The following is a 24984-nucleotide window of genomic DNA, read 5'->3' as shown; positions in this document are numbered from 1 at the left end:
ATATATATACACGATTAAATAATTAATACAAATTTTATATATATAATTAATCACAAAAATGAAAAAATTAAATTTATTTTTATTAATCTATAAATTAAATTGTACAATCAAGCAAATCGCCTGTAAAAAAACTAATCTAAATAAGCCATTTTTAAAATAAGATTTAAACACATAACTTTTCCCGCTAAATTCAAGATAAGCATGTAGATAAGATTTAAACAAAAGCTCTTCCGCAGGGATCTTCTATAAATTACGCAACGCTAAATTTATTTTTAAAAAAATTATTAGATCTCAAGCTCATTTTTGAGGCAATTTTCATTAAACTTAATGAGCTTTTTTTATTTTTTATGTAAGTTAAAGCTCTTGATGGGGAAAAAGAGAAGGAAAAAAAAACCTGGAATGTTATTGCCGCTGTTGGGGGCCCCCATAGGGTCCGGGGACCCGAGAAATTTGCTCGGGTGACTCACGCTCTGCACGCCCCTGTATATGCAATACATATATGTATTGCATAATTTTTAAACAAGTTATTTAATGAACTTGGAATGATATTTGGTATAAATGCGCAAAATTATAATTTTGCGCATTTATACCAAATATCACTCCAAGTTCATTAAATAACTTGTTTAAAAATTGTTGACCATCATTAAAATTTAGCACAGCTGATGCCACTCCAATGCTTGGAGCAATTCTTTCATTAAATATATCTTTTGGGCATCGCCTCCATATCAGTTGATTTAATGACTTATTGGGATTCTGCGTTTTACCGTGTAAACATTTTTTAAGAAGTTTATCGGAACCAAGGTTCATAAATATTGGTTTGAAAGCATCATACACAAAAGCAGGAATACAAATATTTTCTTTATATGCCACTTTTCCAGTCAGTTTTTCAGCCTGGAATTTGCACCACGAATCTTTGGTGCGCAAACAATACTGATGGCGTGTTTCACCATCACAATTTTCAGAACAGTGAAAAAGTGCAGCTGCAACACTCATTTTCATTCCATATAAATTTCCAATGTTCTGCCTTATTGCTTTGCTATAATAGTTTTGCAATGTATTTATCACATTTTCTGTTAAGTGACCAGCTCCTCCTAACTTTTTGCCATCACATAAAATTTCTTTACTATTTTTTTTTAAATTTCTTAAAGGAGTACCAACACGTTTTTGAATATGCCCAATGCACTCCGCTTTTTTAGTTTCTGTAATATCTCCATAAGGCTTAACAGCAACAACACTAACATAGGAACTGCTATCTCCATCACCTAGAAATGTTGTATATCTTAAATTTTTTTTTTTTTCGGAACGCAAAAAATTTTTTATTGCACCACTTGATTCCATAGAAGAAGCTGAACCAGTGTGACTGATTTGACACTTTTGATGATGTAAATAATGAAACTCAGTGTATTCAACAGGATGTGTGTATTTTTTTAACTCCCATATTGAACACAACTTACAAGTTTTAGTTTCAATTTCAAAGTCAATACATTTACCATTTTCTACAGCAACAGCTGTTACTACTCCATTGTTCGATGTATATCCACGTTTCTGCCATTATCCATCAAACTCACATGTAATATTTTTAGATGTTTCACTGGTAGGTCGTAATTCATCGGCTGCATTTTTCATGCTTTTATCAACTAAACTTTGATACACATCCAACAGTATATGCAATGTATTATTATAACTGCTTTTACTCATTGACGGTTGCATATTCATAATTCCACAAAAGTTTTCTATAGCTGACAGTCTTTTACCCATTTCATGAAATGCAACTATTACACAAGTGTTTATGTCAAACGGTTTACGCCTAACACATTTATTTTTAACTAGATAATTTTGTTTTGCATTACAGTCCTTTTTTTCAATAGTAGTAGACGAAAAAAAAGCAGTTTCCCATTCACAATCATTGCAACAAATTTTTAGTCTAATACTTAAGCCATATTTTTTTGAAGAACCAAACTGCAAGTTAAATAACTCTTCGCATTCTGGACATTTGAGAAGCATTATTGCATTTTTCAGGAAAATAAAATTCATAGTAAAGTTAAAGTCTTCACTTATATTTTGAGGATCCTGTATAATCTTTTTGTTAAACAACTTCTTAAAGGATGATGAACATTGAATGTTGTCAATTGACAACTGAAGTTGATCAACTGAAAGTATAGCAGTAGTTTCATTAAAATTGCAGTTTTTTTTATATCTGTTTCCATGAAACTTTGATTTTTTATTTTAATATAGTCATTTTGACGCTTCTTTTCTTTTCGATCCACCCATTGCACCTTTATTTGAATAAGATATTACAAAAATTGACTGCAGTATATAGAAAAAAGCAAGTTTGTCAATAGCAAAATGGTATTAAAACTAATTTACGCGCAATGTAAGCGCATAAATCGAGTCAATAAACAAGAAGCAATAACTGAATAACAATATTCCTTTTGTGCAGTTGATAGTGAGATGGGTTTATTGCATTTTGTGGAATAACTTTTATTGTAAAAACACGTAGTAACGGAATAAACAATGTGTTGCTATGGATAAAAGTTGATATCGAATAATTTAAAACAAATACTAGAAGTGGATATCATGGTGTTTTTTTTGTTAACCAAGAAAAAAATGGAATTTAGAATAATTATGCTAGCCAAAAATTAAATTTTTGAAAAAATGAATTATTCGATTTTAGTTACTGTACTACCACCTTAAAGAAAAAATAAAACAAGGAAATGAATAAAAAAGTAGAACGAATAAATAGATTTAATAAAATAAAACAAAAATAATCAATTAAAACGAAGTAACCAGTCAAAAGAAGTTCGATAAATTTTCGAAAAAAAAAATAAAAGGAACTAATTAAAACAAAAATAATTTCTACAAATTTTCTACGCTTTTCTGTTTCCACCAAGAACAAGTATCGTTCCTCAAAGTAAGAACGCACCATCTAGGTTTTTTGTCAATTTCCATGTTAGAGCATAAAACACTCAGTTCAGTTATATACTTGAGGACAGAAATGCACCAACTGTAGATAGTGCACTGCCCAATGTTGATCTCGTGTGAGAAATTAGGCACCATCTTGCTATCTGACAATTCGTTATTGGCAACAATGCACCATCTGAGATGGTTCAATCTACCATAGTTTGTTGCCAAACTGTTTACTGTGTTTTTTTCAAGCAGGCAATAATGATTCGAAGGCTGACAAAGATGTTACTAAATCAAACAAGGATGCGGAGAACACGGCTCCACGCAGAATGTGTAAACTGCCAAACAGATACTGTGAGTTTGTTTTGTCATCAAGTAACACAAACTCAACAGTGCTGCTGCCGAAAGTTTTTGATCTAGTTCTCTCCGTCGCAGCTGATAGCCAACTTGCACCAATTGAATTACAATTACATTGAATGGCAAAAAAACGTTGGGAAGACAAAGAAGTTACAAGGTAAAGCTCATCTAAACTCAGTTGGTCACGCCATTGGTGACAATAACCCTCTACAGTTCGCCTGTAAATGCAAATATAAGTGCTCCGAAAAGTTTGAAGATACTAGTTGAATGTCAGTTTGTTTAGACTATTATTCTTTTGGAGACTACGCGATGCAAAACACTAGATATAATTGAAAAGCCAGTGAAGCTGCACATCGAATCTTTCCCAACGATGGCCAGTCATTATTGTCGTAAAGGAACACACCGTCTTTATCTCAAAAGCAAGCTAAACATTACAAAAATGTACAATCTTTATATTGAGAAGTTTGCAGCCTCCAATTTGTGGTGCAAGCCGAAAAGTGCTGCAATATACAGACGTATATTCAATGAATGTTTTAATTTAGTTTTTACAAGCCAAAAAAGGACCGATGTTCAGAATGTACAAAATATACAATTAAGTCAGACATAGAAAAGCAGAATGCAAAAAGAATAGAGGAGCATATCAGGCAAAATAAAGAAGCACAGTCAGCAAAGGCAGCAGACAAAGAGAGAGCCAAGACAGAGAATACTTTCAGATCAGTTTCGTTTGATCTACAGTCAGTTTTGCAAAAACCGTGTTCAGAAGTCTCGCTTATTGTCTATAAGCGCAAATTGAACTGTTACAATTAAACAATATATGATTAAGCACCGTCAAATGATTCCTACAGTTACTTATAGTCGGAAGTCAATCGACAAAGATGCAGTAATGAAATAGGAAGCTGACTTCTACAATACCTCAGAGATCTTCAAGAACATATAAAGGAAGTGTCGTTGTTTTCCAATTCATGTAGCGGCCAAAAACAGGAACCAGCATGTCACATCAATCTTTCTTTATGCAATAACAAATATTGCTTATTTAGACGTTGTAGAACAGAAATTTCTTGAAAGAGGACACACATCCCAACCGGCATCTCTCCGTTGTTTCAACGTTGAAATTTGGTTGAAACGTTGTTACAACGTTGTTCAACTATGTTACAAAGTTAAAACCACGTTACGGTTTAAACGTTGTTTATTTAACGTTGTTTTAACGTTAAATCAACGTTGACAAAAAAAACTCATTCGTAAAAAAACTGCACGTTGAGTTGGTGCTTAAAGTAAATTAGTTATAGCGAAAAAAGTAATCAAAATATTTTAGTATAATGTGCAACACAGAAATGTTTATGTGGGAAATTGTGAATTTTGAATTTTCAAAAACATTTTATTTAGTATTCAAAATTCTACTTGCTCTTACGATAAAAGAAATTAATGGCTTATTTAAGAAACTGGCGAAAATACTACTCTAATGTTTTAGCTCGGGCAGAATCATCTTCTAGAAGTGAAGAAGAGAAACTCGAGAAAATACAATTCAAAATTTACACAAAACATCAGTCTAGTAAGAGAAGACAAAAATTAGGAAAGCGATTATGAAAGTGAACAATTTCTTTATGACTATTTCTCTCAAAGTGACAATGACACTGTGTTTTTCTCAGAAGAAGTTTTTCTCACTTAATCATAAACTGGCGAAATAGGCAGTAGAGCACTGCTATTCACGTGAATATGTAAACGAGCTGTTAGCTATACTGATACCAGAAGCCTTCTGCTATCCGCAAAAATAGCTTTTAGTATACCAGTCTTAAGACCAAAGTAATAGTATTGACCGCCACACTTGCTTTCAACAGTAACTGATTTGGGAGTCTAAAGCAAAGTTCTTTTATTTTTTGGCAGACGATGCCCTTCTGAGAAGGGCACCGTCTGATAAAAGAACTTCGCTTTAGACTCCAAAATCAGTTACTGTCGAAAGTAAGTGTGGCGGTCAATACTATTACTTTGTTCTTGAGACTGGTATACTAAAAGCTGTTTCTGCATCAAACAAAGATTCTTCAATTTTTGTAAATGAAACCATACTTATTGATGTAAATATTGATGGTTTACCTTTTTTTCAAATAATATATGATATTTATCAAAAGATAGAATACACAAAATAATGCTGAGGTAATCAAGAAAAGTATTGGACTCTTACGTCATTTATAATCAGGGTGACCACAGCTCCTCTGAAGACCTCTTTTTTCAAAAACCACGTCTAAAATATTTTATTTTATTAACTTTTTAACTGGAAGTATAATGTTCAAAATCCCCATTCTTGGTCTGTAAACTGGTTAACGCCCTGTCTAACAGTTATATTATCTTTTAAAAATTCAGAATATTTTCGAAAAATTTTATGATCTTCATGGATACGAAGGGCAAAGGTGAAAAAATATATTTATGTACACTAATTTATATGGCGTTGTAAAAAATATACCTTGTAAGTTGTAACACTTTATATTCCATTCATTATATTTTTTTCAAATCTTCCCTTTTTGATTTTTTTTTAATGATTTTTTTTTATTTACAGCTTCTTCTATTATATTCAATGGAGCAAAAAAAGCCTCAGTTAATGAAATATTGTTTGACTTTCTAAAATACGCTCCATTTCAAAAAGGTGATAGAAAAGAGAAGAAATTTGCGCAGATTTTATTCAATTATATGAAAATATATGTAATATTTAAATAAATTTTTCAATAAAACAAGTTTTATCTCTTTCTTTAATCATACTATTTTAACTAAACTAAACTGAAAAAGTTCTAAATAGTCTAAGTATAGATTATGAGTAGATTTAATATCCATAATATACCTTGATAATGTAATAGAGATATACAACAACACTATTGGACATGCATAGTACGTTTTGATGGTGATCACAGTTTTTATCAACGGTTTCTGTGAATACAAAATGTTTTTTAACAGTCAGTTTAACGTTGATAAATCAACGTTAAAAAACTGTCATTCTAAACGTTGTTTCAACGTAACTTCAATGTTATTGTAACGTTTTTTTTAGTCGAATCAACGTTGATATAACGTTTGAACCTAACGTTGATTTAACGTTGATAAATCAACGTTGAAAAAAACTTTCATTTTAAACGTTGAATCAATGTAAATTCAACGTTAGTTTTTGCTATTTGGGTGGCCAATAATTGAAACTGCAAGACGTAGAAGACAAATGAACAACAGTAAATTTGTGGATTGCAAAAAAACTAAGTTGCATGTTTATGAAAAACAGAACCCGTGATGAAAATGGTGACACAGTGAATTGGCTGAAAATACAAGTGCCGAGATATGAAAAAGCTAACGCCAGTTACATTCAGTACAAGTACATGTATGGCGACGATTTCAAGAAAATTTTTGTGAGCAAATGCAGAAGCAAAGGGCGTCCACAGAAGCACATAGAACCCTGTCTACAACCAGCATACAAGACGTTACTACCCATTTCGGCTGCAAAAAAGAACAATAACCTTAGCTTGTGTAAAGCAGGCGTTATACCCACTTAACATAAACTGTTTTTTGAGAATCACCCTGTTTCAGTCGCAGTCACTAAAGACTTTATTGATGACGATCCAGACAGTGAAAAGACTGAGTGACAGTGATAGCTCTGATTATAAAAGTTGTTAAAGTTGCAATGCTGTTTGAAAATTGCAAATAATAAAAAAATAAAGTTGATTATAATTTTAATTATTTATTGTCAATGGGCATTATTTATTGTGTGTATGGTTTGTGTATTGCATAGCAAACATGCAGTATAGTAGTTACGTTGGTGCATTATAGCATTCATTCTAGCATTGATACACAACCATTGATTAAAATAAGAAGGCATCATCAAGTACTAGTTTGATCTAGGTTGATTAAATTTTGCTAAAAATAATAATTGTTTATTAAAATTAAGGGTTTGACAATAATAATTGTATTTATATTACTTATGTTATTTTAAAAAACTTTAAAAATCAATTACGTATTAAGTATAAACATATTTCATGTGCGTTCAAAGTTAGTTTTCTCATTTTCTCCACTTAGCAAAAAACCTAAATGATGCATTCTTGCTTTGAGGTGACGATATAGTTTATTTAATTCTGTAGAAGTTTTTGTGCTTGCCTTTTCGTTTGCGTAAAGTTTGTTAATATTTGTGCTGTTGTTGCTAATTATTTTTATTGTTGTTATTAATTTAGTGTTTTTATATTTTTTGTCTTTTTATCTAATTTATTAAAGCTTACTCATTATTTTTTTTAAATTAATTTAATTTACGCTTGCTTTTATTTATTAATAATGCTGTTGAATTTTTTGTTTGTTTATTTTATTTAGGTGTCACTCCGATGAATAGTTTTTAACTATATAAGTGACACCTAACCTAATTTTGTAAAATTATTAAAATTTGTAAAATGTATTATATAACTTGTTCATACGTAAACGTCAAAATATTACTTTTACAGTCAGAAAATTCTAATGTTGTAAGAAACGGTTTATATTCAATAAAATCTGGAGACTAGGATACAAAAGACTGGAGACTAGGCTACAAAAGACTGGAGACTAGGCTACAAAAATATTGATTGAGATGAAACTAAAGTAATGTTACTAAAAAAATCAAAAAAAGGATCGTAATAATGATGCCTCATCGCTCGTAATGTCCTACCCTCTCCTACTCTCCTCTACTTCACAGTTCAATGTAGCTTTAGGTATAACATGAATTGTGATTTTCTGCAAATGATTTTTAGTTTGCCTTTCATTAGCATATTTACCATTCTGGCAAAACCAATATACTTTTTTAACATGCCCGTTTAATTTTAAGCAATTTTTTAGCTAATTAACCAGTTATTATGTTTTTTTGTTTACATAATTAGTAATCAGTATAACATTTTGTCATGAAATTCCTAATCTTTTACAAGTATCGGGAAAATGTTGTTTATTACCATCCATGTCGCTCATTATTTTTTTTAAAAATGAAATCGAATTTCATTGCATAAAGCTTTCTTTTTTTAAACATCATATTAAAGTAACTTTAAAGCTTCAACTTCTTTTAGAGTTTCATAAATCCAACGTTCTTGCAACGTTCAAATTAAATTTGTTTATTACTTTTTTACTACCAATTGATAAAAAAAAAAAAAAAAATTGTCCTAAAACCCATCTTAACATCGATGGTTTTTAGTCAAATATTATTAATTATAAACATTTTTTTTAGTTCGTAAGGTGTTCTGTGAATACTTAACCGTTTTATCCCAGAACGCCGCGGTCACTTATCTGGCTGGAGCTAGCATCAAACTTCGGACTTTTTGGTTCTTAACCAAAACTCTAACCACTGTGCCACAGCTGCTAAAAGCGAATCAAAGGACAAAAATAAGTAGCATTAGTCAAAATTTACTTTGCTGCAATTGTAAAAAAACTTTTAAAACAGAATTTTAAAAACTAAATGTATCTTTTTAATTTTTATCTTGTTTTAATGTATTTTAATAAAAAGTTTATCAATTCTTCACTCGATAAAATTTTTTTGACTTAAATTACGTTAAATATTAACAGATCTATTGGCTCTAGATATATTTATTGCAAATAGTAGTCGCTAATCTCTATAAACCAAGTTGTGCGAGAAGATTTAAAAATGGGCAAAATTAGGTATTAATAAAAAAAGCAAAGGAGGTTTTTTAAATTAAATCATAAATGCATCATTCAAACAAAGCAAAGGAAGTTTTTTAAATTAAATCATAAATGCATCATTCAAACAAAGCAAAGGAAGTTTTTTAAATTAAATCATAAATGCATCATTCAAACAAAGCAAAGGAAGTTTTTTAAATTAAATCATAAATGCATCATTCAAACAAAGCAAAGGAAGTTTTTTTGGTAAAACATAGAAAGTATCTACTAAAACGTCAACAACTTTTAGAATCAAAGTCAACCTGAGTTAAATAACACAAAGTTATTAAGTTAAACATCATTTTATATATAATTTCTTATACATAAAGTAAAATCTTTGAAGTAAAAAAAGAGGCAAAATTAAAAAAAAAAACGTAAAACTATAATGGTCGAAATCCGATTGCAGAAGCCATATTAAAATTGATTAGCGTGATAAACGTAACTTCTTCTACTGGAAAGTACTGGCGTCTATTATTATGTGGAAACAAAACTGCTAAGGCGTCTGCAAAAGGATTTACTTTGAAACGAAGAACATATTTTGGAAAATAACGAAAATCACGTTTCCCTTTATCTAATTTTATACAAGTATACTGCTAAATAAATATTTTAAATATGATATTTACAACTATACAGAGCCGAGGCTATGCTACTTCACACCCCACTTAATCCCGGTTGGGGAGACCTAACGAATTTAGGGAGCCCATTTGCTAATATAGGAGTGCTTTTGGAAATTTAAAGAGCTAATTTCTTTTAGTAATACCTAAAACTGCCTACAAGAATCTATAAATGTGAGCAACAACCTGGAATATAAGGATATTTTTCTCATTACAGTACTAAATATTGCAATATTTAGATGGATTAATATAACTAATTAATTTTGATGATAACTGTAAACCGCATTTTTACCATATGCAAACTTCCAGACATAGAGCAAACTCCAAATATTCATATGTTTATAGTTACATCAAATAAGAAGGGTTTGCGAAAAATTGTGATGATTGGAGCCTGGGAACAAAAAAGCCCTGAAATTTTGGCCTCTCCTGCCTCAAACTTGAGAGCAACAAGTTGATAAAATATTTTTTTACTGTTCTTAACTAGACTTATATTCATCGATAAATTTTTATATTCATAGTTTAATCTCTCAACGTTCAAAAATTATGACCATACAAAATTTGTAACACCTTCTTTGAGGGGGTAAAAAATTGAGAGGGTTCATTCTTTGTAAGGTCATATTTTTTGAATGCTGAGCGAAAAATTTGGAAGAAACCACAAGTCTAGCTATTTATATTGACAATGTTTTTACAAACAATGATTTTCAAAAATTTTCAGGAAAAGAACACGATGTACTATAGCGCGGTATAATAGATTTCACATGATATTCCATTTTTGCATTTTAAAAGAATATACCGTGGCCAGTGCCGTCTTAACGCATAGGCTAGGTAGGCTGCAGCCTAGGGCCCCCGATTTTTAGGGGCCCCAAAAATGTGTCTGGATTTTTTTTCAAATTTATATAAATAAAAAATTATATTTCTAAATTTTCTGAAGAAATCATAGTTTGGGGGCCCCTCGGGAATAATTTTTTTCTTGATAAGATTTTTTTTAATTATTTTTAGAAAAGTATCAGTTTTTCAGTTTGGGGGCCCCCTAGGGAATTTTTTTTTTCTTGATAAGCAAAAATGCATGCATGCGTCCGAAAATAAACATAAATTTTCCGATAAGAAGTGTTAAATACAAGCACTTAAAATATCCCATTAGATTGAATTTGAAATTGCTGTGATCAACTTAAAACATCTGTTTTGAAAAAAAGTCATTTAACATGTCTAATCGGACTTATCAAAGTGGTGCTGCAAAGAGGAAAAAAGCCGCTAAAGCAAGAGAAGACATTTCAAAATATCTTCCTTTGACATCATTTCTTTTGGTACAAAAGTCAAAGCCTGTTGTGTCCGAAGATGTATTTCTTTGTCCAACTTCAAATTTCGTAAGCATTGATAGTGCTTTGTTGTCAAATAAAACTCTAGAAATTCAACAGGAACTGGAACCAGAACAGGAGCCAGAACCAGAGCAGGAGCCAGAACCAGAGCAAGAGTCAGAACCAGCACAGGTGCCAGAACCAGTACAGGAGCCAGAACCAGCTCAGGAGCCAGAATCAAATCAAATTAAAACTTATCCAAACGCAACAACAAAAACTACTCAAGAAACTGATCCAGCATTGTGGCATCAGTTATCCCAAGAAGCTCAATCATTTTGGATTTCTAATGGCCCGTCCATGTGCCAGAACAATGATGGGAGCTTCAAAAATTTGGAAAGGTTGAGTTGCAGACAAAAAAGGTACTTATCAAAATCTTGCTTTAGACGTGAACTACACAATGGCGAATTTGTCAATCGTGAATGGCTATTATACTCACCTTCAACAGGTTCTGTTTTTTGCTTTGCTTGTACCTTATTCTCCAGCAAACACTCTAATTTTTCCACAACTGGATTTGATGACTGGAAAAATGCCTTAAAATGTATATCTGGACACGAGAATGGTTCTGAACATCACAAAAATATGCTTACTTACTCCAGTCGGCAGAGAGAAAGTGGCCAGCTTGACTCTGTATTATTAAAACAGTTACATAACGAACAATTGTACTGGCAAAATGTGCTGAAAAGAATTGTTGCAGTTGTAAAGTTCTTGTCATCAAGAGAATTGCCATTTCGTGGAAACAATGAAACCATTGGTTCAGAGTAAAATGGTAATTATTTAGGAACTCTTGAGTTACTTAGCCAGTTTGACCCATTCCTACATGAACACATGAAAAAACATGGAAATTCTGAAAAAGGTAATACTTCATACCTCTCCGCCAATATCTGTGAGGAGTTTATATGCCTAATGGGAAATAAAGTTTTGAGCGAAATAATTTCTGAATTAAAAAAAGCAAAATACTACTCAATCAGCGTTGACTCAACTCCAGACTTGTCACATGTAGATCAATTAACTTTTACAGTTCGATATGTTAAAGACTTGGCACCAGTTGAGCGTTTTTTGCAATTTGTTCCCATTCACGGGCATGGAGCTGAACATTTAGAAACAGTGGTTTTGAATTTTTTACAAGAAAATGAAATTTCAATATCTGACTGTTGTGGGCAGTTATACGATAATGCATCAAATATGGCAGGACAGTACTCAGGCCTACAAAAGAGGATTAAAGACAAAAGTGAATCAGCATTGTTTATTCCTTGTGCTGGACATTCTTTAAATCTGGTTGGCAACAGTGCAGCTGGATGTTGTTTAGAAGCAATTATTTTTTTTGACTTTGTTCAATGCCTCTACAACTTTTTTTCTGCATCAACTCATCGTTGGCAAGTGCTTCTGTCTTTTGTTGGCAAAGGCAAAAAAATTGTCAAACAGCTTTCTGGAACTCGATGGTCAGCACGTGCAGATGCTGTGACTTGTCTGCATGACAGTTATGATGAGATTAAAAAAGCACTTGAATTTTTGATCAAGAACATAAGTCAGTCAAAAGAAACTCAAAATGATGCTCAAAATCTCATCACGAAAATGAACACTTTTGAGATTGTTTTACTGACAATTTTCTGGAATGATATTCTTTGTCATTTTAATGAAACATCGAAGATTTTACAGAAAGAAAATTTAAACCTGGATGTTGCAGTTCGGATTCTAAAGTCATTGTTGCATTTCATTAAAGATTTGAGGAGTCAATTTGAGAATTACCAGGAAAAAGCCAAAATCTTGCTTCCAAACACTGACTACAGAGATTCTTCAAAAAGAACAAAAAAAAGAAGCCAACGTATGGCCTTCTTTGATGGTGAGGCTGAAGAATTGGAATTTCAGGGAAGTTATAAATTCAAAATTGAAACATACCTTCCTGTTATTGATTCACTAACATCAAATTTAGAAAAAAGAACATCAGCATATGAGAAGATCAGTGACAATTTCGGATTTCTAGTAAACATTCAAACAATTGCCAATGTTGAACTAAAAGACCATTGTTCAAACCTAGCACAAATTTATAAGAAGGACATAAATGAAAATGAACTTTTTTTTGAGTGCCAGCAATTTAAATATTACATTTCAAAAGATGAACATTCATTTACAGAATTTTACTCAACATTAAAAAGAGACCACATGGAATCAACTTTTCCAAATATTGAAATTTCCCTTAGAATTTTTCTGTCAATGATGGTCTCAAATTGCACTAGCGAGCGATCATTTTCAAAACTAAAACTTATAAAAAATGAACTCCGCTCAACCATGCTGCAAGAAAGATTGAACTGTTTGTCGTTAATGTCAATTGAATCAGATGTTCTTTTAACCATTGATTTTGATGATATTATTAAAGAATTTTCAAGAAAAAAATCACGTAAACGTCACATGTAAATTTTATCATTGCTTTAATAAATGTTTCCTATTTTAGTATTTGATTTAATTTTTTTACTAAGGAAAAAGGGGGCCCCCAAATTAAGTCTAGCCTAGGGCCCCCGATGGCCTTAAGACGGCCATGACCGTGGCACTATGTGTTTTGGGGTGGCTAAAATACAAAAAAAAATTGTCTTAGATTTTTGAAAACTATATTCCTACTGCTTTAAAATACTCAGATTAAGGAAAATACAAAATATTTTTATTCTGGTGATAGTAATCCCAGAGATAGTGACCATCAAAGTCAAAAATGGTTGCCAAATTTAAGTTTTCAAAAAAATTATTTATTTCTGGAAATTTTCGTCATTTTACACATTTTACAATGTTATCTATAAATTTAAACAAATATATATAATTACAAGCTGACTGGGGCAAGTAGAAGTCAAAATGACTTATCATCAAGCCCCTTTGTGAAATACAAAAAAAAAAAAAAAATACAATTAAAGTTTACATTTTCCAATATTACATAAAAGAGTGAAATTATTAAGTTTAAAAAAAAAAAATTGGTTAGAAATTTTAGAAGGTTAAAGAAGAACTTAAAGTTAAAAAAAGAACTTAAAGTTAAAAAAAGAAGAAATTTAAGATAAAGTTAAAATATGAAATAACAAATAAAAAATTACAAATCTGTACATATTCGTATACATATTAAAGACAATAAACAAAAAACAAAAAAAAAAATTTAATTTGCTTCATATGCATATACATATTCAATACAATATTAAAACTAAATAAAGTACATAAAAAATTAAAAATACAAAACTATTTGGATTTTTTTTTCAAAAAAATGAGAGAATGTACGTAATGTTTAAATTTAGTAAGTGTTTTTTTATAGTTCTTTTAAATATAGCAATAGATTTTATTTTTTTCATATTTTCGTCAAGAACCGAATTCCACAAGCGTGGTCCCCGGCATATAGTCGAGAAGTCAGATTTTTTGAGTGATGTTAGTGGGATGTAGTAATTACTCATTGAATGTCTTGTTTCATATTTATGATTAATTCGAGTGAAACTTTTAAAAAAATATTTTGGAATCATTTCATTTTGAAGTTTAAACATAAATAAGAAGTTATGGTATATATTTAGTTTGTATACATTTAGAGCATTTATTTCCTTGAAGAACGGCTCGGCACTTTCGTATCTACTTGCGCCCAAAACTAATCTACTTGCTTGCTTTTGTTTTGTACAAATAATTTTTAGGAAAGATAAATAATTGTTTGCCCAGGCAATATTACAATAGTTAATATGACTATGTATAAATGAAAAGTATAAATTTTTTAAACATAAATTATTTAAAAGATGTTTTGTCTTGTACATAATCCCCAGGGTCTTTGAAACTTTGTTCTCGACTAGCTTTATTTGGCTTTTCCAATTTAAATTCTCATCGAAAATTATTCCTAGTATTTTCATTGAAAAAACTCTTTTTATTTTAATATTGTTAATTGTTAGTTCAGGTAATTTGAGTGGAAGGTTCTCGGATTTAGATGACTTAGCAAACAAAATATATTTCGTTTTTTCAATATTTAATGAAAGTTTATTTGCTTCAAACCACTCATTAAGATATATTAATTCTGTGTTTACAGTATAAAAAATATTTTTTAAATTTGAGTCAGAAAAGAAAACATGGGGGACTCCGCAATTTATTGATTCAAATGGGGAACATGTTAAGTCATATGGTACTCCTTGTTTACGATTTATTATGTTTTTGTTTTTCTTGTGTTCTATAGTACACAAGAAAAACAAAAGTGTTTCGCGAATAATTTTTTTTTTCTGCTCATTTGTTTATATATTAAAGAGTATCAAATTATATACGTCTTAAGATGCTCATGAAAAAAAAAAAAAATTTCTTTTTCAATTTTCATAAGCCGAAAAAAAAAGTTTAAAACATAACTTTCAACTTCCGTGAACTCGCGAAAAATAAAGTATCAAAATCGACCAAAATATTATTAAATAACGTGGAATTGAGTCTATTTTTAAGAAATTAAAAAATTAGCTGCGACTTTTTGCGACTATGCGAGAAATTTCTCTTTAAAGTTTGCGCTACCTGGATTATAGCCAATTTTCAATTTTTTTGTTTTCCCATGTGTTAATTGATCAAAAGTCATTGATCATATTTGCTTTATTTTGACTTCAAAAGTCTACATATTATTACACACTTTGTATTCAATAATCAATTGAAATTATTGATAATTGACATTTAATTAGGTAATTATTTGCATATGTGTTATTATCCTATCCTTAAAATTAACATTCCATGCTTGAAATTAACATAATTAAAAAAAAATTTATAAAGAACTAAAACGTTATATATTCAACTAAAATTAAAAGCAATGGATTGATTCAACTCCAATTAACTTTTGTACCAAGTTTTCTTTTTTACCAAGAATGGTAAAAAAGAAAACTTGGTACAAAAGTTAAATAGAGTTGAATCGAATTATCAAAGGTTTTGGAGAGATTCATCAAGAAACACAGTTTTTTTTGAAAAGAAACACGAAAAATGGTTAAATCAAAAGTTTGAAATAGACTTTTTGTCATTTGAATTGGCACAAAATATAAAAGGTCGACCAAAAAAAGATTTTGATGATATGAGTAAGAGAAGTAAACGTCGGGTAATTGCAGGAGAGCATACAAATTCAAATTTTGATTCAATTGAGAAATCATTGCTTATAGCCCGTAGAAAAGCATATAATCAAAAAGATTTTTCGTTATTCAATGTGTTAACACATGTCATCAAAAATCTTAAAGATTCACATCATATGTTTGTTCAGTTGACAAATGGCAACGATAAAATGACAGTTGAAGAAGCGGCTGCAATAATAATTGACTTAGATCTTAGCATATCTGGCTATAAACGAATCCAATAGGCATCTAAAATAAGATATCCATCTTATTTAACAGTTGAAAAAGCACTTGAGTTGTGTGGTCCACAGAGTAATCACTTGAAAGAGTGGTTTAAGTAGATTTACAAGCACTTGTGAATCATACCGCTGAAAGAATTGTAAAAATTAGGCAAAAAGAAATAATGGATTATTTGGATATCAGTAACAAACTAAGTAAAAATATGTTGCTTTTAAACAGTTGGGGTATGGATGGATCTACTGGGCAGGTATTGTATAACCAAGCGTTTTCCGATTCTGTTGACAGTCAAGCATGTTTGCAGTTGTAACAACACCTTTGAGGCTTAGTGTGTCAAATTCAAAAAATGACTTTTTATGGACCAACTTAATGCTTCTTAGTGTAAGATTTTGTTGGCCAATTGAAATTCATTTCATCAAAGAAACTGCCGTTTTAGGAAAAAAACGTCAAATAGAAAATGAAATTTTGGATTGGCATTCAGTGAGTATTGAATTGGTTAATGGAAAGTTTGTTACTATTGATTTCAATTTTATTTTGAGCATGATTGATGGAAAGGTTTTAGCAATTATAAAAAACACATCGTCAATGCAGTGCAGTTGTATTTGGGGAGCTACACTAACTACAATGTCTTGTTTGAAGAACTTTCTAAGTGGATTTACAGCAAAAAAAGGTACACTTATCTATGGGATATCTCCGTTACATGCTTGGATAAGAAATCTAGAGTGTCTTTTACATATTTCATAACGACTCAAATTCAAAAAATGGAGAGTTACCAAAGAACTCAAGACAGTATACGATAACAAAAGAAATTTATCCAGCAATTATTGTTCAAAAGGAAGCATCTCCGAGTTGATTTTTTCGCAGATAGTGGAGCAGGAACATCTACCACCAGAAATGTTTGCAGAAAAGCGTTCTCTGACCCAAAAAAACTAAGCAAAATATTAGGGATTGATAAAACAATCATTAAAATGTTCAAAAATGTCTTAATTGCAATAAGTTGTCAGCAAACATTGAATCCAGAGTTATTTGAGCTATACTGTAAAACAGTATACCGTCGATATTTAGATCTGTAAGATTGGTATAAAATGCCGTCAACAGTTCACAAAGTTCTTGCACATGGAGCAGAAATAATGATAAACTCGCCATTTCCCTTGGGAGTTTTAGCCGAGGAAGCATCTGAATGCCGAAACAAATATTACAGACGACACCGTGAACTACATGCTCGTAAATGTTCAAGACAAGCAAATTTTAAAGACGTCTTTAACCGTGCAATGAGATCATCCGATCCTCTTATTAGTTCTATCTCCTTGGAATCTAGACGGACGAAGAAAGATGTGCTCAAACTTCCAAAAAAAGTAAAGAGTTTTTTTAACTTTTGAAGTGGAAAATAAGGAATCAATAAAACTGAGAGAACTAGAATCCTCAGACTTAGAATTAACGGAAATTATTAACTTAGAAGATGAAATAATGAACGATTTAGAAGCTACTAATGAAGATTGTTTGGAAGGTGAAAACATTGACGTGTGAAATAAATATAGCAATATTAAAATAAAAATTATGAAAAATTATCACTTTGAAAGTTTTTTAAATATTCTCTTTTTAAAAATTAAAACAAGTTTGTACCCTTTTGTAGAAGTACTAGTGTCCTCTTAGGTATTTATGGCCTACATAGTTTACTAATTAGGCCTGTGAGGGTAATGTTTACAAGATACCTGCTTCAACGAAACAATATAATTAATAATAAATAATATAATCAGTGGTGCGGCTAGTTGTTCGGAGTTGTCCCTAAAAAACAGTCATTAGGGCCCAACAAATCTTAAAAATTTTTCCTTCATTAAATTCAACTAAAAAAATAAAAATAAAATAAATTTGTACTTTTATAAAAAACTTAAAATTGGGTCAAAACGCAGCGCCGTCCAGGTGTTTGAACTAAATAAGTTAATAAATTAGTTTAAATGACATAAAGATAAAAAAAATTAAATAAAAGTTATTACTTTCTTCAAAACTATTTTTGGCCACCCATTTGTATAAAATTACGACATAGTGTGTGGTACTATTTAAGTTCCTCTATTCTGAAAGAGCGTAGACAGATTATCTAAAATTGTTGTAAAAATTGAACTGAATTAAACGGCCCTGGGCACATAGAAGAAAAACCGAATTTCATTTGTAAAATTAATAATTATATAATATCAAATAATATTTATTTGTGAACAAGGCCAGAGCGAGTAAATGTCAAGTGGGGGAGAGGGATTGCCATACGGGCTTTGTACCTTACCCAAAAAAAATAAAAGATCTTCAAATTCTCCAATTTGCTGACTAGAGATTAATAGTTTAAGTCTTATTTTGCTGACTGTATCTAAAAAAACGTTCCGATTTGCCAACTGATGGTATAAAATGGTCCCAATTAGTCACGACTAATTGAATAAATATTCATTGAATTGGGGGATGTCACACCCACTTCGCACGGCTTTATTTAGGAGTAAATTATTTGATGTTTTATACATGCATTTTTTTCATTTTAATTTCCCTATAACCGTTTATTGATTACCTAACGATTATAGATTACCTAATGATAATTGCAGCGTCATATATAAATAAATGAGCAATATGCAACAACAACAAATGAATAACAAATCCTGAAGTGTTTAAATACTTAATTATTATTCAATTTTATGTACACTCTCAGAGTATAGAGTGGTCATAGACCATCACAGATTAACTATAAACGTGAAACAGATTAAATTTTATAGTTGCTCTGTACCACTCGATCTTACAATTGTGGTAGTTCACCGCAGACTTACTCAGTGGTGGACTATAAACTTTTAAAACTGCAATAAAATGATTATAATTAGTTTATTGTATTTTATGTATGTATGTATTATATATTTATGTATAGATGTTAATATATGTTATATATTATACATATATAAATAGAATTTATTGAGTTGGTACAAATTAAAACACATTGATATTAATTGCAATAATTATTATGAATACTCTAGCAGCAGAAATACAATAAAAAAAAGTGCAAAAGTAAACAATAAACTACATATTGTTTAATAATAATATTTAATATAATAACTATTATTTATTAATATGTATAGTGTATTTTTGTTCTTTATTGTATTTCTGCTGCTAGAGCATTCCTAACTATATTTACAATGCGTTTTTGTAAATTGTCTAAATAAGAAAGAGCATCATTAGTAAAACAACCCTGATATTAAAACTTATCTTTTTTATGGTATACAAGAACAAGTATGAGGTTTGCACAATAGTAAAACTATAATCAGGAGTAGAAAATATAACATTCAAAATGCAAATTTGAGGGTATTAATATTTTTTTTTCATTTCTAGTAATCTCAAGGGTCCCTTAACATTACTATAATAGAAAAAGAATGTTCTTCATCACGAAAATAACTTCATCTAAAATCTACAGATGTAGTTGCACAGATGTTATTACACTTTAATAATTTAAAAAATGTAACAACATCTGTTAAATCCAAAGATGTAGTTGCACAGATGTTATTACACTTTGATAATTCAAAAGATGTAGTTACATCTGTAGAACCCAGATGTTATTTCACTTTGATAATTTAAAAGATGAAACTATATATCTGTAAAATCCAAAGATGCAGTTGCACAGATGTTATTACATTTTGATAATTTAAAAACTACTTAATTTTTGACTTTAATTCAATGTATACTGGAGAGGAGACATTAACCCGATTACTAAATTCTGATTACTAAACAATTTGCATTGGAGGAGTTTTTAAAGTAAACAATTTTTGGAATATAAACTACTGATTATTTATCCTCAGATGATTTACAGAGCTTTATTGAATGTAACAAGTGGTTTAAAATACTCAATGAATCTATAAAGGCGGCTAAAAAATTTATCTTTGTCATTATAAACAAATTAGGATTTGATGGGTCAACTGGCCAATTATACAAACAAATAACAGAAGGTGAGATAAATATCAACTATGTAGAGGAACAATCATTGTTTCTATCTTGCATCTTTTTACTTAAACTTTTTATTTATGAACCTTGTGAATCACTCTAGACTAAATATAAAGTTTTCTCCTCACTTAATGACATACAGTGCAATTCTAATATGTGATAGAAAGTGCTGAAATTATTACACAAGAGTATTACTACTTTAACAACAGTAATTTAAAACCAACGATCTTTAACTTATTTATTATTATACATAAGTGATAATGCACAATGACTGATGAAAAAGTGGCTGCTGAAAAATTGCCTTTTAGTAAATCTTTTTAAGTATGTAGTGTTTGTGGGCAAACCTTGTGTGTGACCTTTAAGTATGAACCATCTAAATGTTGCAATAAATTGTTTCACGTTCAGTTATTCTATGTTGCTTACTTTGTAAGTAAATGAAAAAAAGTTGCACTGTGAGATAGGAAAATGTTTATTTAAGAAAGTGAATGTTAGTTGAAAAAATGTTTTTTAGTATTATTATTATTCATAATATTTTTTTTTTTAGATTTGAAAGTAATGATTAAATTGGTTTACTTGTGCCTCATTGTCAACTGTATATGTCTTATATTGAGCAACTGTGAAGCTCTTCCTAAGAAAATCCTAAAAACTTATAATCACATTAGAACTAAAAGTTCTTCAAGCGAACAGAAAGAATCTGTTATTCAATTAATTAAAAGATTAATTCCTGCTCATGCATCAAAGTTTATTATCAGTATTCATGAAACTTATGTAGATTCAGAGTTTGCTGATTACTTTGAGATTGTTAGTACCACTAATGGTAGCATTAAAATAATAGGAAGCACTGGGGTAGCAGCTGCAGCAGGGTTTTACCATTATTTAAAGTACTGGTGTTTTGCACATATTTCATGGAGTGGAAATCACTTGAACATCCCTACAAATTTACCTTTTGTTCATTCTCCTGTTAAAAAAGTATTTTATGAAAAGTAAGGCAAACAAAGTTTATTTTTAAAACAAAACACTTGATTTCATACTGAAATAGCCATCTATACAGGCTTCAGCAGATATCAGTTTTGGTTTAATTTATCCTATATATTTTAATTTAATATATATATATATATATATATATATATATATATATATATATATATATATATATGTATGTATGTATATATATATACATATATATATATATATATATATATATATATATTTTTATATATATATATATACATACTTTACTACTTTAAAACATCAGATAATATGAATTCTCACAATACTAAATAATTTGTTTGCAAATTTTGCCGGATTGCGGGCACCGGCATCATTAGCATATAATATAGTTACAAAAATGTGACAGTTAAATAACAACAAAAATTTTTTTAAAATTAAAATTTAACAACAGCTTTATAATGGTTTCTTTTACCTAAGTATAAAAAAAATGGTCCAAATATTTGCTTTGACATATTGTCCATTGTCTAAATCAATACCACCGCACATTTTTTTTTTTTCCAACATCTTCGCTTCCAACAAGGCTGCAAGCAACCGCTATTAGGGTTGGAAGTTACTGGAAGAGAAAAGATGAAGTTTGTAGAGTAAGATAGTGATTAACAGATGACTTAAAAAGTATTATATGAATCAGGAAAGCAAAATGAAGTCTTGTCTTTCGAGGACAACTTTTATACTATGATTGGAAAGAAAGGATTCAATAATCTTAAAGATATTACTAGATACATTGTAAGAAAAAAGCTTGTTGAGAAGACCAGCATGCCAAACTTTATCAAAAGCTGTAGAAATGTCAAGAGCAATAGCCTTAACCTCTCCACCTCTATCTAATGCAGGATAAAACCTATCAGTTATTGCTGTTGGCAAATCAGCTGTAGAATGAGAAGATCGAAATCCATATGATGATCAGAAAGTAAGTTATTTGATTCAAGGTGAGAGATTAAGTATTTTTTAATTAAAGATTCAAAAACCTTGCTTATGATAGGAAGAAGACTAATGGAACGGTAGTTAGACGAGTCAGATCGCTCTCCAGAATTTTTGAAAATAGGGATAACAGATGCCGCTTTCCAGCAGGCTGGAAAACAAGACTCTGGTAAGCATTTCTTAAATAGTTTTGAAAGTATAGGTCGAAACTCCGGAGAATACTTCTGCAAGATTATAATAGGTATGTTGTCCGGACCACAAGCTGCAGAAGAGTCTGAGCAGGAAATCACTTTTGATACAGATGCTGGAGTGATACGAATGTCAGGCAATGGATCAACCTGTTTGACAGCTATATCAAGGAGAATGCAACTAGTGAAGTCAAGAGAGCAAACAATTCAACTTTGTCTTTAGGTGAGGTGACAAAGTCTAAACCATACAAGAGAGGTGGAGTAATAGATTTGCCATTATTATTGATACTGCTAAAGATTCTCCAGAAGTCACGAGAGCCTAATTTTTGTGATGAAATACAAGATTTCATGACCTGAGAATAGCAGATTTTGGCATTAGACAAAAGCCTTTTACAATGGTTTCTAGCAATAGTAAACAGGCGCCTGTTTTTGAAGAATTGTTTTGCTGATAGATATGGATGTAATAGTTTCGATTGGAAATTTTAACAGCACAATGTGAGGAAAACCATGAGAAGAGTGAGGCTTGACCTGGAATCGTCGAGAGGGAATAATAATAATTACCCAAAATAATACTTTTAAAAATGTTAAATAGTTATACTTAATTATATCATTACAAATATATATATTATTTTACATGTTTATATATTTTTATACATTTTTAGGTTTCGTTATTATCAAAATGTTTGTACAGTTAGTTATTCGATGGTCTTTTGGAATTGGACACGATGGGAACAGGAAATTGATTGGATGGCTATGAATGGAATTAATTTTCCATTGGCTTTTACAGGGCAAGAGTCAGTATGGCAAATAGTTTATAAGAAATTTGGTTTAACACAGGATGAATTAGATGAACATTTTAGTGGCCCAGCATTTCTTGCATGGTATATTATTTGTATTAATGCATCTTTTTTTATTTTTATTTTGTTAGAGCACATTGTAAAAACACACAAAAAAAAGATTTAAACTTAAAGTTTTCATAAAATAAAATTTTGATAATTTTTGACTTCAAAATAATCAAATAAATTACTAAGTCTACAACTTTATTTATTAACTGCTGAGTTTACTTTTATAAGCCATAGTTAGAGAAGTGAAGTCCCAATTGCAATTAAACTTATGATACTTAGAATTGATATTTTTATCTATTTTAATTGTGTACATTTTTTTAAAATTATGTTTTATTTTATTGTAAATATTATAAAATAAATTAAAAAATTTGCTTAACAGTATTAATTTTTTTAAACAAATCTTTTTTTATGGTTTCCAGGATCCAGGATCAACTAGTAACTTTTTAAATAGCTAAAATGGCTTTTTAATTGACAACTGTTGAAAATAACGTTAAGAAATTTTTTCAATACTTAAATTTTAAAATACTTTAAATTTTATTGTGCATATATATTAACATTTTTGTTCATTTAATATAATTTTTATCATTAAATAAATTTTTATTTTTAATTTTAATTAAGTTTATAGTGTTTTTAAATATCATTAAATATGCTATTTAAGGCACAATTCATTTGTATTTTGCTTTAAAATATTGTCAGCATTAAGTTAAAAAACTTATTTCAACTGATAGCTTGATAGATTTTAGCTGAGCAACTTGATTGGCTCGCCAATTTCAGTTTGTCTAAGCATAGAATGTTAGTTAAAAAAGCTTTAATTGCAATATGGTATTTTGGAATTATTTTAAATAAGCAACAGCATTTGTGATGCAAGGTGAGATTCATTCACTGGGCGTGAGCGGCAAGTAAATTTAAGTGGTAAATATAAATATCTATTAACTTTTGTATTTGTAAATTAAAAAACAAAAAATTTATTTTTGCATTTGTAAATTTTGTGTTTGTAAATTAAACTTTTGCATTTGTAAATTTTAAATTTACAATTTAATTTTAATGTTAGCATAATATTCTTTTGTTTTGCACAAATAAAACATAAGTTATATGTTTTATTGCAAGTTCGATTTTTGATTTTTTTTAATGTTATTATTTTTGGTGTACTTTACCAGCAAATTTAGTTTACTTTCAGTATTTTTAATCCCCTTAATAAAGATTGTTAATAACTTATTTTAAAGTATATTGTTTATTATTATGCAAAGATTTCTGTAACTTTCCTCTCTTAAGATAAACAGCATAATCCGAGCATTTGGTATCGGTAAGTCGTTTTGAGACATATATAAAGTTTTTTGATGATTCCTACAGGAAAATGATCTGAGGAATCCAAATCCATTGGAGGTCAGACGCCATCTGTTGGGCATTTTACAGCAGCCAGATTTTTTCCAAGATGGCGGCCAAAACTACAAATTCTTCTAAATTGGCTTGTAATCGTTATACAAAGCTATATAATGTCTTTAAACTTACATAAATAGTATGAAAGGTTACATCTTTATCTATTCTACATTTATTAAAATTCAACATGGCCGCCAAAATAATTAAAAAGTTCAAAATGGTCGCCAAAAAAGTATTTTTACTAACAAATTTATTTTGCTGGTTTCTTAATTCCTTAGTTGAGATAACATGTATATGATAATACAGTTTAAACAAATATTGTATGACTGTATCTTCTGGCGACTTTGCAATTGTTGCTGGATTGATGCAGCTCACATTTGCAAAATTCAGTGCATGATAATCTAGCTTTCGAGCAACAACATTGTGTGGTTCAACAAGCTGTAGTCCAGCTAAAAGGTTTTGATTGCATTCCAATTGTTTAGAAACCTCTTTTGTTCTAAAAGTGTTAC

The 24984-nt window shown here is 30.0% G+C and overlaps 2 protein-coding genes across 2 annotated transcripts in view; both read left to right on the top strand.

The window, feature by feature from the left end:
* Nucleotides 1-10723: 10723 nt before the first annotated feature.
* Nucleotides 10724-11638, top strand: LOC136090909 (zinc finger MYM-type protein 5-like). The gene has a single exon (XM_065817885.1). It carries the CDS (start codon nt 10724-10726, stop codon nt 11636-11638), a length of 915 nt encoding a protein of 304 aa, XP_065673957.1.
* Nucleotides 11639-18545: 6907 nt separating this feature from the next.
* The window catches only part of LOC100203286 (alpha-N-acetylglucosaminidase), a 34502-nt gene continuing 28063 nt past the window's right edge, over nt 18546-24984 (top strand). Inside the window, exons 1-3 of the mRNA XM_065818357.1 lie at nt 18546-18658; nt 20684-21122; nt 22916-23134. Coding sequence (XP_065674429.1) covers nt 18625-18658; nt 20684-21122; nt 22916-23134 — 692 coding nt within the window. The 5' untranslated portion in view covers nt 18546-18624. The remainder of the gene's footprint in view (nt 18659-20683; nt 21123-22915; nt 23135-24984) is intronic.

Source organism: Hydra vulgaris, chromosome 14 (assembly GCF_038396675.1).
Source record: "Hydra vulgaris chromosome 14, alternate assembly HydraT2T_AEP".
Lineage (NCBI taxonomy): Eukaryota > Metazoa > Cnidaria > Hydrozoa > Anthoathecata > Hydridae > Hydra > Hydra vulgaris.
This window is presented reverse-complemented; position numbering and strand designations above follow the sequence as displayed.